Source organism: Rhodnius prolixus, unplaced genomic scaffold (assembly GCF_049639745.1).
Source record: "Rhodnius prolixus isolate KJV_2025 unplaced genomic scaffold, Rpr scaffold_9, whole genome shotgun sequence".
Lineage (NCBI taxonomy): Eukaryota > Metazoa > Arthropoda > Insecta > Hemiptera > Reduviidae > Rhodnius > Rhodnius prolixus.
The window spans coordinates 9,704,853-9,719,642 of record NW_027411604.1 but is presented as its reverse complement, the minus strand read 5'-3'; the positions used below and the strand labels follow the sequence as shown (position 1 = coordinate 9,719,642).

At 30.8% G+C, this 14,790-nt stretch overlaps 2 protein-coding genes across 4 annotated transcripts in view; one reads left to right on the top strand and one right to left on the bottom strand.

The window, feature by feature from the left end:
- The window catches only part of LOC141454507 (uncharacterized), a 42,263-nt gene extending 36,916 nt beyond the window's left edge, over positions 1-5,347 (top strand). The window contains exons 3-4 of the mRNA XM_074128818.1: positions 3,422-3,574; positions 4,824-5,347. Of these exons, the coding sequence (XP_073984919.1) occupies positions 3,422-3,439 (18 nt within the window). The 3' untranslated portion in view covers positions 3,440-3,574; positions 4,824-5,347. The remainder of the gene's footprint in view (positions 1-3,421; positions 3,575-4,823) is intronic.
- Amph (amphiphysin) overlaps positions 1-14,228 on the bottom strand; it is a 69,388-nt gene extending 55,160 nt beyond the window's left edge. For all 3 annotated transcript variants that reach the window (XM_074128795.1, XM_074128798.1, XM_074128797.1), the window contains exon 1: positions 14,072-14,228. In XM_074128795.1, coding sequence (XP_073984896.1) covers positions 14,072-14,140 — 69 coding nt within the window. In that variant the 5' untranslated portion in view covers positions 14,141-14,228. The remainder of the gene's footprint in view (positions 1-14,071) is intronic.
- Between the last annotated feature and the right edge of the window lie 562 nt (positions 14,229-14,790).

Below are 14,790 nucleotides of genomic sequence, written 5' to 3'. Positions count from 1 at the left end.
TTTTAATAGTTCTACTGAAGCAGTAGTAAACTTTCATTGCAACTTTTTCTTTACTTAATATTTGAAGCCTGCAAATATCTGTAACATTAGCGCTGAGGGAGAAAAAAAATAATTTATTTTGGTAATGACTGGTATCATTTTATGGTCAGCCGCGATTAGCAAAGAAAATACCCAATGAAGCAAGGTTCTAGCCAACCAGGTTAACCGCTTATTGACTTTGTTTTATAGTACTGCTGTAAACAAAACAGAACACGCCCACAGTGGTGAGGAGAGGGGGCTAACTAGGGGAGAGAGATTCCTAGCGGAAACTTATTTCTTTATTTCACTCAAGAAACATTATTAATATGTGTTTCCGGTTCACAATTCGATTTCATTCTTCTGGTTTATAAACATAGGCGTTTGCCATAATCACGACAATAAGTAAAGTTCCTTAGAGTATTCTAAATTATACCATATCCAGGATAATTATTCCACTTCCTTTGGGCAGATCTCTTAGCCAGTAGTGCATCCGGAAGGATGCCCAAGGGTGATCAGTGAAGTGGGTTTTGTTATGTGCACCTAATTTACAAGGAAATTGCGTAATGTTATTTAAAATTTTGCTCTGTACAGCTTGTATCCGTTTAATGTATTATTTTTACAGGCTTTACACCAAAGTTACAAGTACATAAGTCCAAATAAAGAAAATTCAGACTAATTCTGGTTTTGTAAAGATTATTTTCAATGTTTATAGTTTAGTGTGTCAGTCGAGCAAATGTTCAAACAAGTATCTAATTTTCAAGGACATAGTTTTATCTGAAATAAAATTTTCAGTATGACCCTGAAAATAAGAAATAATTATAATAGTAATAGAAAGGAATTCTAAATAAATATGAACTTACAATACACCTAAATATTTTCATTAAATTATGATTATTTAACGAATGTTTTATTAATAAGTAAAGTAAAAAGTAAAGTAACCGCCTATTTTTTCAGGCGGGGCTTAACGTCCAACTACCAATTAGGTGTCGTGGACGGAGGCGACTTAGCAAACATACTTTACTGCAAAGTTCACATATTAACCATTAAATAAAATCCAACGCCTAAAGACCGGGGAATCGAACCCAGTACACCACAATCAATGCATATTAGCTATGCAGGTCTCGCCTCTAACCACTCGGCTACCGTGGCGCCTATGTATTATTAATAAGAAAATAATGCAAATACTAGCACGACTCACTTTTATTGCAAAATTTAAATTTTTTTAAGTAATTAATCTTCTTTGGATTATTAGAAAATTTAGAATTTAAACTTTCACAAGACTCTTAAGATATAAATTACAACGGTAATCCAACTTAAATGAGGAAAGTAGACAATACATATTGGTAATGCGATTCCAATTTCGAAATAGTGCGCAGAAATTAATTATAGCATTAGAGCTTATAGACAAGTATAAATTCCTATAAAACTGAATTTATGCGTACCTATATTTATATAAACATAAACATAATCCTTAAAAAAATGGGGGAAGGAGCACATAGCTCACTTAACTGCACTCTAATCTACCGTATAAAGGCACTAATTGGTATGACTCATTAGATAATGGATAATTTCTATATAATATAATCACCATATTAGCCATAAATAGAGCAGAACTATAAAAAAAAAAAAAAAATTACAACTATAATAGCTTTAAATTATTTAGAATGATTATAGAAGTTTATTGTGGGAGGGGTGAGGATTGTAGAAGAAGAGAGAGAGTGGGGGTATTACCTAAATGAAAACAAAAGGCTATCATGCTTGAAGTCCGTGAAGATGGGCTACATTGATATCTATATACACACATACACACGCACGCGCAAATAGGGGCGTCTTCTATACTTTCTTCTATAATACTGTTATTAACTATTATACATTTTCCTATAAGTTATTGTGAACATTATTCCCTTTAACTTTAAAACTACTTGGTGGTTAACTTATTTAGAATTTTGTTTTGTTTTTGTTTATTTTTGAATTTACAATACTGATGAAGATTGTAAACATCAACAGGAAAACTAATAAGTATCGAATTAATTAAGGAAGTTAGGCGCCACGGTAGCCGAGCGGTTAGAGGCGAGACCTGCAAAGCCAATATGCATTGTGGTACTGGGTTCGATTCCCGGTCTTAGGTCTTGGATTTTATTTAATGGATAATAAAAGAAATTTATAGTAAACTATGTTTGCTAGTCGCCTCCGTCCACGACACCTAATTTGGTAGTTGGACGTAAAGCCCGCCTGAAAAAATAGGCAATTACTACTAATTAAGGAAGTTAATTATTGGGTTTCCGGTTAAAATAACATGTAACATAAAAAATATGCTTTCCTCGTAAGAAGGAAAATAGAAAAACTGTTAGAAATTAAATTTTGAATTGAACTTAAACTTGTAGATAATTTACTGTGACCTTAAAAACAAATACCTTAAGTTATAATTCTTATCGAATGGGTTTACTATTGGAGGAGTCCTAGACAAGAAAATAACTTGCTATAAAGGAATATTTAAGGAAGTTTTACTATAAACAGAACTAAATTCCCAAGCAGAAAAGACGATCTACACAAAAATAGAACAAACTACCGGTTACCTAAATATTTTAGATGCACACATTTAAAGACTTATTGTGCAAACATTCCACTAATTAATACCGAGAAATTTCAAATTAAATATTTTTAAATAAAGAAATCGTTATGTACAAATTATAATCGATAGATTGCATTTTAAACAACAACAAGATTGATTAATTATTTGATAAAATTGATTCAAAGATTTTTCTTTAAAAATAAGTACGCTGATCATTTCGGCCAAGGTTGTAGATATCTTTATTTACTGTACAAGATCTTTATTGATTCTTGTTGTAAACATTCACTTTTTTTTTACTATTCCGAGAAATAAATGTTACAGTACGAATATTTCTATTTATTCGGTTGGTAACGTTTCCCCCCCAAAGACTTCATTGTGGTTCTAGGGGAAACAGTGACAACAGGTTTACAATAAAAACAATTATTTCTCGCTCATTCTTAAAGATATTACACCTAAGTAAGTCTTAATTTAAAATGAAATGCTTCAGGCGATAATAACTTCTAAAGTGAAGAGTTTCTAGTCGGCCAGAGATATTTTACAGTGAATTAACTGTTAGGCTTTAGGCTTTAATATGAAAGATGGTATATAATTTAAAATGTATTTCCTGACGCGTGTTTTTGTAATCAGTTCAAACAACCATACTATTCGTTTTTTGTTTATTTTTATAGTATAATGCCTTAAAAAACGTATTATTTTTCGTGAGCGAGTTAATTAATTTATACGCTCTAAACATATCTTCAATATTAATTGATTAAAATATTTTGTAACTCTAAAATATGAAATTAATACGTATATGTTTAATGAAGTTAACCAAATATATAATTGTTACAGAACAAAACAAGGTTATGAATTATAATGATGGTACGTACCAATAATAATCGTTTCAACCTTTGATGTCATCGATGACACAACAAGGTGCACAACCACAATCAATTTAGAGAAAAGAGCTATCTTGTAGCTAGTAGATAGCTTAACAGGAAATTGGTAATTAAATGACTCAGCTTTATCTTTTTTCTTTACCAAATTTAGGTATGTGAGAATATGGTATGTGTAGCGCTTAGAGCAGCATAGCGCTCGCTAAAGCAATGAAATTGATTTACGAAACAATTCACGGCTATTGGTGTTTCCCGAACGCCATTTTCCGTTTAAATCTGCTTCAGTTTGAAAGGCCAGCTGCGGATATCATCTACTTGTTCAAGAAGTAGATTTAGGGTTTACACCAAAGGAGAGATACTATACGAGCTTTGTAAATTAACTAATGAGACTGAATTTTTTATTCAAAAAGAATAACAATTCTACATTGTCACCTTCAAAATAACTTCCTTCTGAAGCCACACAGCGCTGGAGACGATTCTTCCACTCCTCATAGCAGTGCTCGAACTCCGATTCTGGAATAGCCTTCAGCTGGTCGGTTACAGCCGTTTGAATGTTGGAAAGGTGCCTTGACTTTTTGGATTCAATTGAAAATGACCCCCCATTTTCTGAAACGTGTCATTACTGGTGACGAGTCTTCGGTGTTTGAGTACTTTCCCAGAAACCAAGCGCCAGAGCATGGAGTGGCACACTTCAACCTCTCCAAAGCCCCCCAAAAAAACAAAGGATGGCTAAGTCGAAGATCAATAGCATGCTGATTTGTTTTTTCGATATCCACGGGAATCGTCCACAAAGAGTTTCTATCTCAACGGTCAATCAACACTTTTACCCGAGAGGTTCTTGAAAAACTTCGAAAAAAAAGGGTCATTCGTGTGAGACCAAACACCAAGAACAAGTGGGTATTACATCACGATAATGCTCCTTGTCACACAGCAGTTCCAATAAACTGAGTTTTTGGCCAGTAAAAACATTCTTGGGGCTCCTCCAGCCTCCTTATTCGCCTGACTTCGAGTCCTTGCGACTTTTTTCTTTTCCCGAAGCTGAAAAATCACCTCAAGGGAACTCATTTTGGGACAGCAGAAAACATTCAAACCGACCAGCTGAAGGCTATTCCAGTATCGGAGTTCGAGCACTGCTATGAGGAGTGGAAGAAACATCTCCAGCTCTGTGTGGCTTTAGAAGGAAGTTATTTTGAAGGTGACAATATAGAATTGTAATTCTTTTTGAATAAAAAAATCAGTCTCATTACTTAATTTACAGACCTCGTACATATAAAAAGGAGGTAAAATATTATAAAATGATAAATGATTAATAAAATATTACCATTTTCTGTAAATTCTTATTTACTGTTTACTTTTAGTTTCATATTGGCTAAAGAAGCTATGAAAGTAAAAAAAATATGAAAAGCGAAACAAAGCTATTAAAAATTGGCAACCAAAACTATCCTTCATAGTACGCAATTAATCAGAATCTATGCTAAAGGTACACACGCATGAGAGAACAATAACAATTGTCACGAATCCAAATTATGAGAGAGAGAATCATAAAGAGAAGATTGCAAAATATAACTACCAAGGGAAAAAGACAAAAGACATGAAAAAAAGAAAAGAATATTTTTCAAACAGGGTTTTGTAACTGTGTATTTCTTGGTATACCAATAACTAGTTCCATAAGTAGTATTTTATTATTGAATACAAAAGAATAATCACGGAATTAAGAAAATGCACAAGCAATGTAACATGAGACATATATTAAAGAAGAAAAAAAAAAAGAATAGAAAACCTTCCAAACCCATGAAAACTAATTATCCTTGTCATAAAGAAAAGCAATAAGGAAAAATTTATTTCTAATAATAATAATAAAGTCACGGCTTCCAAGATATTGTGTCCTTGCTTTGTATATATTTATTTGAAAACAAATTGTAAAGTCTAAAAAATTATTACGGTCGTATTGATTTGATTAAAATTCTTAATTTATATAGAAATAATGCATACAAATACAAAGATTGGTACAAAAAAAAAAGTAAATAGGTCAACATGTATGGTGTGAAAAATTGTAACAATCAATCATTGGTAGGATTTGTTGAATAAGTTGCCAAAAATTAAAACATAAATGTTGATAAATATTTTACCAACATAATAAATTCCAATATTTCCAGCTATTTTGAGATATTCTAGTTAGAAAATACATGCAGCCCATGCCTATTCTTTTTAATCAAGGGGGAACCTCAGAAAAGTTTTATCACCAAGGTGTACCAACCTACTTCCTTTAACAATAAAAATGAAATAAACAAGTCAAGGGATCTATAAAAGTGGGTACACTAAACCCAGAAAAAAGGAATGACGGACATTTATCTATGCCTTCTTAATATTAAACCTGTTTGCCCATACTACCGCTTCTGAAAACCAACGATTACGCTTCACAAAAAAGAAGCCAATGACCCCATTTTTTTTTTTCTAATCAAATATTAAAAAAGCCCAAAACTAATTGATTTACTTTACTAGTTTAATAAATTAATAATAATTAATACTTGAATTCGGTTATATGAATACCCTTCCAATATTGCTTGTCAATAAAAAGCATGCAAAGAACTGCAACTTTATGTAAGTGAAATTCATTGCTTTACATGTTGTGACCTATCACGAATTTGAGCGAATCAAAAACGAAAAGGTCCAACAAGATTGTCCCAAATCTCTTCACTCAGTTATTACTATTTCTTTATTAATTCTTACGTAAAAAAATTCATAATAAATAAAATGGTGTGCGACTTTTTGATGATTTAAAAATTTTTACGAGGTTTTTAATTGGTTCATTAAAGGTTGTTTTTTTTTTAAAAAATGGCAAATACGTTTTTTATCAGCCATTCAGCACGTCAAGTTACTTTTTAAGTGACGTAGGGGTGCCATTACCAAGAATATTTTGCAAAAAAAATGATAAACATTTTGTATTGTTCAAAATTATTATTGCTATTATTATTTTAAATAATTGTTCCTCAAAAATAATTGTTGGCAACCAAAAAGTTCAATATTAATAAAAACTAGAACTTAATTAAAATAAAAGTTAACTTCTACTTTTTAATAAACCTAATACGAAACCACCAAAACGTGTGAACACTAGCAAAACAAATAATCAGTAGGCCTCGAAAAAAAAACAGTATTTCCGTTAAAAAAAATATGACCAATAATTGCACGACAGCAAATACTTCCTGTAAAGCGAAGTAAGTGATTGTAAAAAAAATGAAAAAAGCCGCTGTACTGCTGTCCAGACTGTCAGTGAATTCTAAAAACTGCAATGTCCTGTCCTGTAGACGTTATTTTTAGCGCACGGCTTCTCTACCTCCTTACATGAGTGTTCCTTTTTAAATGTGAGAAAAGAGGTCATACACATTCCTAGACTCTATCAAAAAAAAAGAATATTTACTTATTTATTTTATAGCTGTAATAGAAGATTTATTTTTCACTATCAAAATAAGATAGAATAAATAAATAAATAAAATAGAAATCTCCCATATGGAATGTTTTAAAGGGAAAATTGATTTGCTTCAAATGACCTCTTGACATAGATAAATAAATTCTCTTTGAAATTCCAACTTAATTGCTTTAACTTAATACTTTCTGGTATCGGAAGTTGTTTATTGATTGAAGAGAGTGTTAACCCTTAGGCTAGTACAATTTACTTTCACTTTTTAGTTTATCTTTTATTGTCAATGCTAAATAAATTATCAGAAACAGAAAATTAATTTAAAAAAACCTTAAGATGCATCTAAAGGATACGAATTTAAAGAAAAAATAAAATAAAATTGAAGAGTTCTTCGAAAAGTCTTTAAAATATGAAGTGACAGAATACCAAGTTTTCTAGAAATTCCGTTAAACACACTCAATTCAATTTTTTTTTTTTTAATGTTCAGGAAACTTCCAAAAGAATGACTTCCGGTAAAAATTTAATTCGAAAATAGGACCTCACCAGGAGAAATACGAGAAAGTCAAAAAAAATTAAAATCAATTTAGAAATGACCATAAATTTAAAAAATAAATAAATCTTTCTTTTTCTGCAACCATGCAGGAATATTCTCATTACTCAATTAAAATCAGCTGTGTAATGCCCAACTTTACCTCACTAGTGGGGAAAAATTCCCATTAGTGTCACTTTCCTCACTAGTGAGTGGAAAAAACTTTATTGTGCTTCCAAGAAGTTTTGTTATTAAATATTTTCTGTGAAACTTTAATAAGCTTATTTAAACTTATTTTATCTAAATAATTAAAAAACGAATATTAAAGAAATAAAATAAAAATTGAAAGGAATATAAAAATAAAAATAATATTTTAATAGGGAAGGGATTAGCTATGAAGTTAGCATACTGGACTCCCACGCGGAGGTCCCAGGTTCGAATCCAGCAGCTGACCCTTAGATTTTCTCTTCCTAGGAGCTTCTTACAGCTCACTGTCCGGAGGCCGGCAGTGCACTGGAAAAAGCTCCGGGCGCTAATAACCTAGCATGTTGACGCGCCTTAAATCATTAAAAAAAAAATATATATTTTAATAAATAGATATTTTTAATTATAACAGTTAAAAAGGTTATAGTGTTACCTTACAGAAATTTAAAATGGATTCTAGTGATTCATGTTTAGTTTTTTTTTTTTTTTTTTTTTTTAGTTAATAACCCTAATGGTTGCAGAAAAAATATAATATTTAACTCGAGTGTAAAGTATTTTCCTCACACTCGGCAATTTGCACTTGCACTCGCCTCGCTTCGCTCGCTCGTGCGTGCAAACCCTGCCTCGCGTGAGGAAAAGTACTACTTTCCACACTTGTTAAATAAATAACTATTACTGTATTTAAGAAATAAACTTTTAAGTCAAGATGCCATCGCTGTAAAAATTTCATTTTTAATTTGTAACCTTACTTTTGTTTCTTAATTTTTGGCATTAATCCAATTCTATTAACTTATAATGTAATACATATTTGGGGCTCAGCTGAGTTTTGGGTGAAAGTTATTGTTAAAGAGAAACATATGTTGCCTTTGTATTAATAGGGAATATTCGGAGAGGAGAAAAAAAAATTAACCTTGTTCTAAATAATATGGTATTCTCTATTTAAATGTAATTAATGGGTAAACCTGTCGTTGTTGGAATTTGTTATATTATAAATTATATTCCTTTGGAAGTAGTACCGTTACATTTTTATTTAAATTTGGGACTCTGGTCTAAAAAAGTTTTCTATCGTCTCATACAAATGAACCCAAAATAATTTCAAGCTATTACTGTTATCATTTCTTTTTAGTGAATCTAAAACGTTTTATAATAATACATAACATACTCGAATTATGAATTCGCAAAGCTGTAAATTACCGGTACGGAAATGTGAAAGATAGAAGCAATATTCTGAAGGCTTCAGAATCAGGACGAACCAAGAAGTGGCTGAACTGTTTAGTGAGCCTGATATTGTGTCTTGCATAAAAGCAGGAAGACTGCGATGGTTGGGACACATACTCGTACACCGAATGGAGGATACAAGGGCTCCAAAAAGAGCGTTGTATGGGCATCCTGGCGGGAGAAGGCCTCGAGGCAGACCATGGCTGAGATGGTTGAGGGACGTGGAGGATGATATTGAGGCGGTCGACCCTGCAAGGTTGGAGAACGAGGGACCGTGAACGGTGGAAAGCTGTTGTGGCTGAGGTGCCAGGCCCTTCATGGGTTGTAATGATCAGGGAGGAGGAGGAGAAGCAATATTCTGTTTTAAAAAAAATGTTTACATTAAAATTAAGAATTTGTTTACCATTTTTCGTTGTTTTTCATTTTATTATTTCCATTTTAATCAAGAACGAAGGGATCAATTGGAGCTCTTAGGCTTTCCAGATTCGAGTTCAGCTTCCTGCTCTTTGATTTCCTCTATGTAATCTCAAGCGCCCTAGAGGCAGTTCATAGCAAATTGCGGGGGGCCCTGATTGAATGCTTCCAATGAAAACGAATTTGTTTTACAATTAAATGATCTAATAATCTATTTAATTAGAGGCTAATGTCAAAATATTAAGAAATTTAATAGTTTTAGTGGCTTTCCACCAATAAATATGAAGGATACCTTTAAAAATAAAACTATAGTTTATACTTTGACAATGGAAATACTAAGTTTGGATTTTCTAATTAGAGAAGTAATTAAAAATACCTAAATTAGGAAACATTTCTGAACATCCTAATCATAACTTGAAACCCGAGTTAAAAAACCGAAATAGTTTTTTAATATACGGTATATCAAAGATTCAAATTAGCGAGGAATCGGTCCAAAAACATGGAGTCATTTATTTGATTTGGACCGATTCCTCGCTAAATTGAATCCTTAATATAAATATTTTACGTTCACTAAAAGCTAATATAAAATTTCTTCTTCAGTACTAATTTTCTCGTGAGCCCAATGTTGCACCACGAATTGCATTATATTTAATAAAATCTAAAAATACTAATTAAACTTTCTCCCATTAATTAGATTAACAGTTTCCAATTAAGGACATTGAAGAGAATCTCGCGAATATAATTTAAAGAAGAAAAAAACTTAAACCATTACGAGGTTACAAATTTAAATTAGATCAATAAAACTACTTTGTTAAGCAAATTTCATAACACAAATACTAGTATGAATGGCCAATTCTTGAACAAATCATAAGTGGTTATACTCTGTTCAAGTGTTGAAAAGAGATTCTACTAACAGGTCATTTCCGTCTCAAGTGTGCAAAGAAAGTAGCATGAGAGAATAGTGTCCTAAATTGTACTGATTCCGCGATGGTTAGTTCGATGTTCATTTTTTATAAATCATTTCTATTATTAAATCTTTAACAGCAAAAAGACCTGGTGTAAACAAAGCACACGGACTTTTTTCTTATTAAACATTTTGTATTTATATCAAGAATTTTATTTTTGTTTAAATTAAAAACTACTAAATCTTAGAAACTAAAACTGCACTATATGAAATGGTACTTCACTTAATCAATTCACCTACAAAAGTATTTGAAATAAAACAAGCAGATCAACGTGAATGTAATGAGTGAACATAAATAAATAAATAAAAAAGTAGAAAATAAATCTCATAAATATATTATTCCATAGAACAACTCATGAAATAAGTATGGTAACACCTGTTGGGTTCGATAAAACTCAGCAAATCTAGCCACCATAAATCCACTCACATTTAAAATGTTTATAAATTCTTTGCTACTAACTGTGGTCCTATAATTGCCAATCAAATCGATGGGCTATAATTAGCACTTTTTCAGAAATATCTGCACCACTTTGACGCGAAAATTTAAAAGAATCTAAAAAAATATTTTCTGCAGAGTAAAAGAGTTACGGCTAACGGATTTGTTTTCTCATCTGAAATAAAACTACCATTATCTTTTTCACTTTCTCTTTTTAACCAAATACTGAAACTATTTTCTCTTTTACTTTCTCCCGCAGAAGGAAAAGATGGACAAGCCATATCTTCAAAGATCTGGCTTCAAAATACATATATATATAAATATATTTACTGACAACAAAATACTCATAAAAAAACTCATATGGCCTGCCGAAATAGTTGATGTAACCGGCTGTTTGGGTTTAGTAAAAACTATAGACATCACTAGCCCAATTTCACAATTGCAGCTTTCAGACTTCACAAAGCACCGCCTTTGCGCAACTACAATAGATCTTTAAGCTCAAAGTGGATTGGGATTTACATATTCCTCATATAATTAATAATCTAATATATTCAAAAATTGTTACAGATGTAGGTACCATCAGAGCCCAGAAACTAACGGTATGTACCACATAAAATCTACAATGGAGTCATTGAAATTATTCATTCTAACTTATAAGGGACAATTAAAAAAGTTTTTATGATAACAAACCTGAACCGGATTCTCTCTAAACTATTTTTTAAAAATAATTAAGTTGCAATTTGGGTTGACCAATTGCGACTACAATATATTGCGGCCATCCCCTGGTGGTATCTGAGCGAAATATTAAATTTGAAGTTAGTGGTTTTTTCTGTTACTTACACTAATTAATAAAAAAACATCTTATTCGTACAAAGATGATCTCAAAACGTGTATTTCCGGCTGAACACACATTAAGTTGATAGATTTCGGTTAAAACTTTGGTATCCAAAATGAAAAAATAAATTTGAGCTATCAATGATTTTTCGCCGTAAAAAAACATGGACACAATGATTTCAAAATATTTAAACACTAATAAAACCTCCAAATATTCAAGAAATAGTAAAAGAAAAATAATTATTATTTTTCATCAGTATTTAAAAATTGTGTCCTTGAATACAAGGTTCTTAATGGGAACTATCTCAGTATTTGAAGCTTTATCGCTAAAACTTCAATTTTAAATATATATACATATACGTATAATGGCTTCTCATCTACATTATAATCCAGGATAGCTTCACAAAGAGTAATAATAATAAAAATACTAATGATTTATAAATATTTGTAACGAAAAAAAATTCCAAACTAGGACAAGCTGAACCTACATACTAATAAGTGTCGAGTATAAAGTATGTCATGAGTCCGTTAGATCAAGTGTGAGTCCCAATAGATATTCCAGCCGTCTTAAAAACAACCTTCAAGGATACACCCACGACAGGTTTATTTTAAAAAAAAAAAAAAGGTTAAAATTGTACCTAAAACTTCCATTTTTTTTATATTATGAGCAATTTTTTAAAAAAAATTATTAAATACTTTTGCAACTCAAATTTTGTTTTTCTTTTTTAACCACAAATATAAGAACGATCCAGGATCATATCCCCCACCATTCATTTTTATCTTCCTGCATATTTTACAGAGTTCCACCTTATTAGGCGTAGAACACACCTACTCAACAACTCCCATTCATTTTTAACCCACTCTCTTCAAGTACCTGAGAAATAAGTTAAAATTTTCTATATTATAACGAAAATTCAACAGGTTTTTTTAAATTGCACTCACTATTAAAGTTAAACTAAATCGTATGAAACTTTACTTTTTAACAATAATCATATGAAAAAGTTATCAAATTCCCGATAATTTTTTATGTGATACCTAAACATTATTTTGAAAGTTATTTATAGTTTATTTAACTTGAATAATTCTTTAAATGTTTTCAGTATTATGAAATCAAAAAATGTTTCGATATCACAATTAAATAGGTGATTTAAATGACCGTGAAGTAAGAAAGAAAAGATGCTACATTATATCTATTTTTTTCCTCAAACCTAATTGTCTTTAAACTAATTATGTTTCTTAAGAAACAGATAATTGAAAACTAATGGTTTTTTTTAATCAATATGGAAGCTCTCATTAAAAAATACTATAAAGACATAACATTTTCTCTTCAATTCTTCTCATTTATAATATTACATTTAGAATGCTAAAACAATTGTGAAATAATGCAGTTTTTTTAATACATAAAAGGTATTCAAAAATTCATAACAAAAACTACAACACCAGAAATGCTAGTGGTAAATAAAAATACAGGAATAACTATTTTAGAAGGGAGATTTAGTTGGGTCCCTTCATTTAAAGAATAGTAACGGTGAGCTAAAAAAATACGCAAGCCTAAACTATTTTTATCAGAGGCCTATCCTACATAGTAAATCTGAAGTCCTTTCAAATATGTCAAATACTTGTAAAAACTCTTTCCTCAAGTTAAAATATATAAATATAATAAATTATTCACAGCTGCAGTTAAAAGTGAAGTAAAATACTTTTTAATTATATATTTTAAAAAAAAAAATTTTGGTGTACAGAATTTAATTTTATCACAGAAGACATAGAATTAAGTTTTTTTTTCTATGTTTGATACGTAACTCCGATTTGATTTGAATTTATAAATAGGGTATAGTTAGTTTATGGCACTTTAAAACTTGCCATAACTTCAGGTTTAGAATAAATTGTACAAATCATAAGTATGCAAAGTGAAATCATATACTGTTTTAAAGCTTATGATATCAGCTCAACATTACGTTACAATTGCTGTATTGGAATTTTTAAAATACTAAATAACAATCACTGTGTACATGAAGTAGCAGAAAAAGGCAGTCAAGACAACCAGACTTACTGGTAATGTAGACTTGGCAAAACTGAAAAAGCAATGGCATAAAGCCAGAAGACAAGCCGGGTCCTAAACCAACGAGTAAAAGATGTTCATTAATAGCTAGCTACATCTAATATCGTAGATTAACACTGCTCAGTTATAATTTACATACTGAACAGAATGTGATGGTCGCAAACAAATTGATTTTTTTTTTTTTTGTTATTAAGATGTTAATTAAAGATTGCCATGGAATAAATAACTTAAATCTTTCACCTTTTAAATCATCGAATAACTGCCTGATTACAGAAAGAACAATAACTGTCTTTTACAAAAGAACAATTATAGATCATAATGTGACGAAAAGAAAATGGTACCGAAAATGTAAATCATTCTAAGTAACAATTCTACAAGAAAGACACCTCCAAAATAAATAAAGGCCAACATAATGCATATCCAAGTACTTAAATAAATCACTGATACTTTCTGTAGAGTTTTATTTCTGGAATGATCTTAATTCTAACACTGAATAAAATAAGATTTAATAGTAAACAACACATTACCTTCTCTTTCGCCCTTCCTGCATGTTTTGAAACAGATTTTGCTATTAAAGAGCCTTTACGCTCTGCCATGCCTGCACCTCACTCGTTAAAATAAATTCAACTGGTTCGTTTCTTCTACAACGCACACTCCAATGAATACAAGACAAGGAACGAGGATCCTCCCATAAACAAGGAACTGAACTTAGAAACAAACCTTACCTGAAAAGGTTAATAAAAGGCTATAATAAAACCTCAAGAAGGTTGTAAAATAATGAAATAAATAACACATTATAAAACGTATTCATACTACTATTATTGTTATCCGTCTGTTATTAGTATGTAGCTTTCAGCAACTCTTCTGAACTATAATAAATATAAATTTTTCTTCTCAACCCGGGATACAAAGAAAATAAAGATCAAAATAATATCCAAGCCGTACTATACTCCTTTCTTACTGGTTTAATGTTTTTATCCATAATTAGACTTTAGATCATCAAGTATATTTAGAAAACCCAATATAATGAGCTAGTGCAAGTGGTGAACCAAATTCTGGCAACTATCAGTATTATATAATTGCATCCAAATGTTTCTTGCCATTGCTTTTGAGTTATTTTATCATGGAGCGACTGAAGTCAATAATGATTTGTTAGAGAAATATTTCAGATGAAGATAGTAGTTTTGCAGGCTTCTTGATTTTCAACAATTAACAAAATACCTATGATTTTGCATCCAAAGGCAGT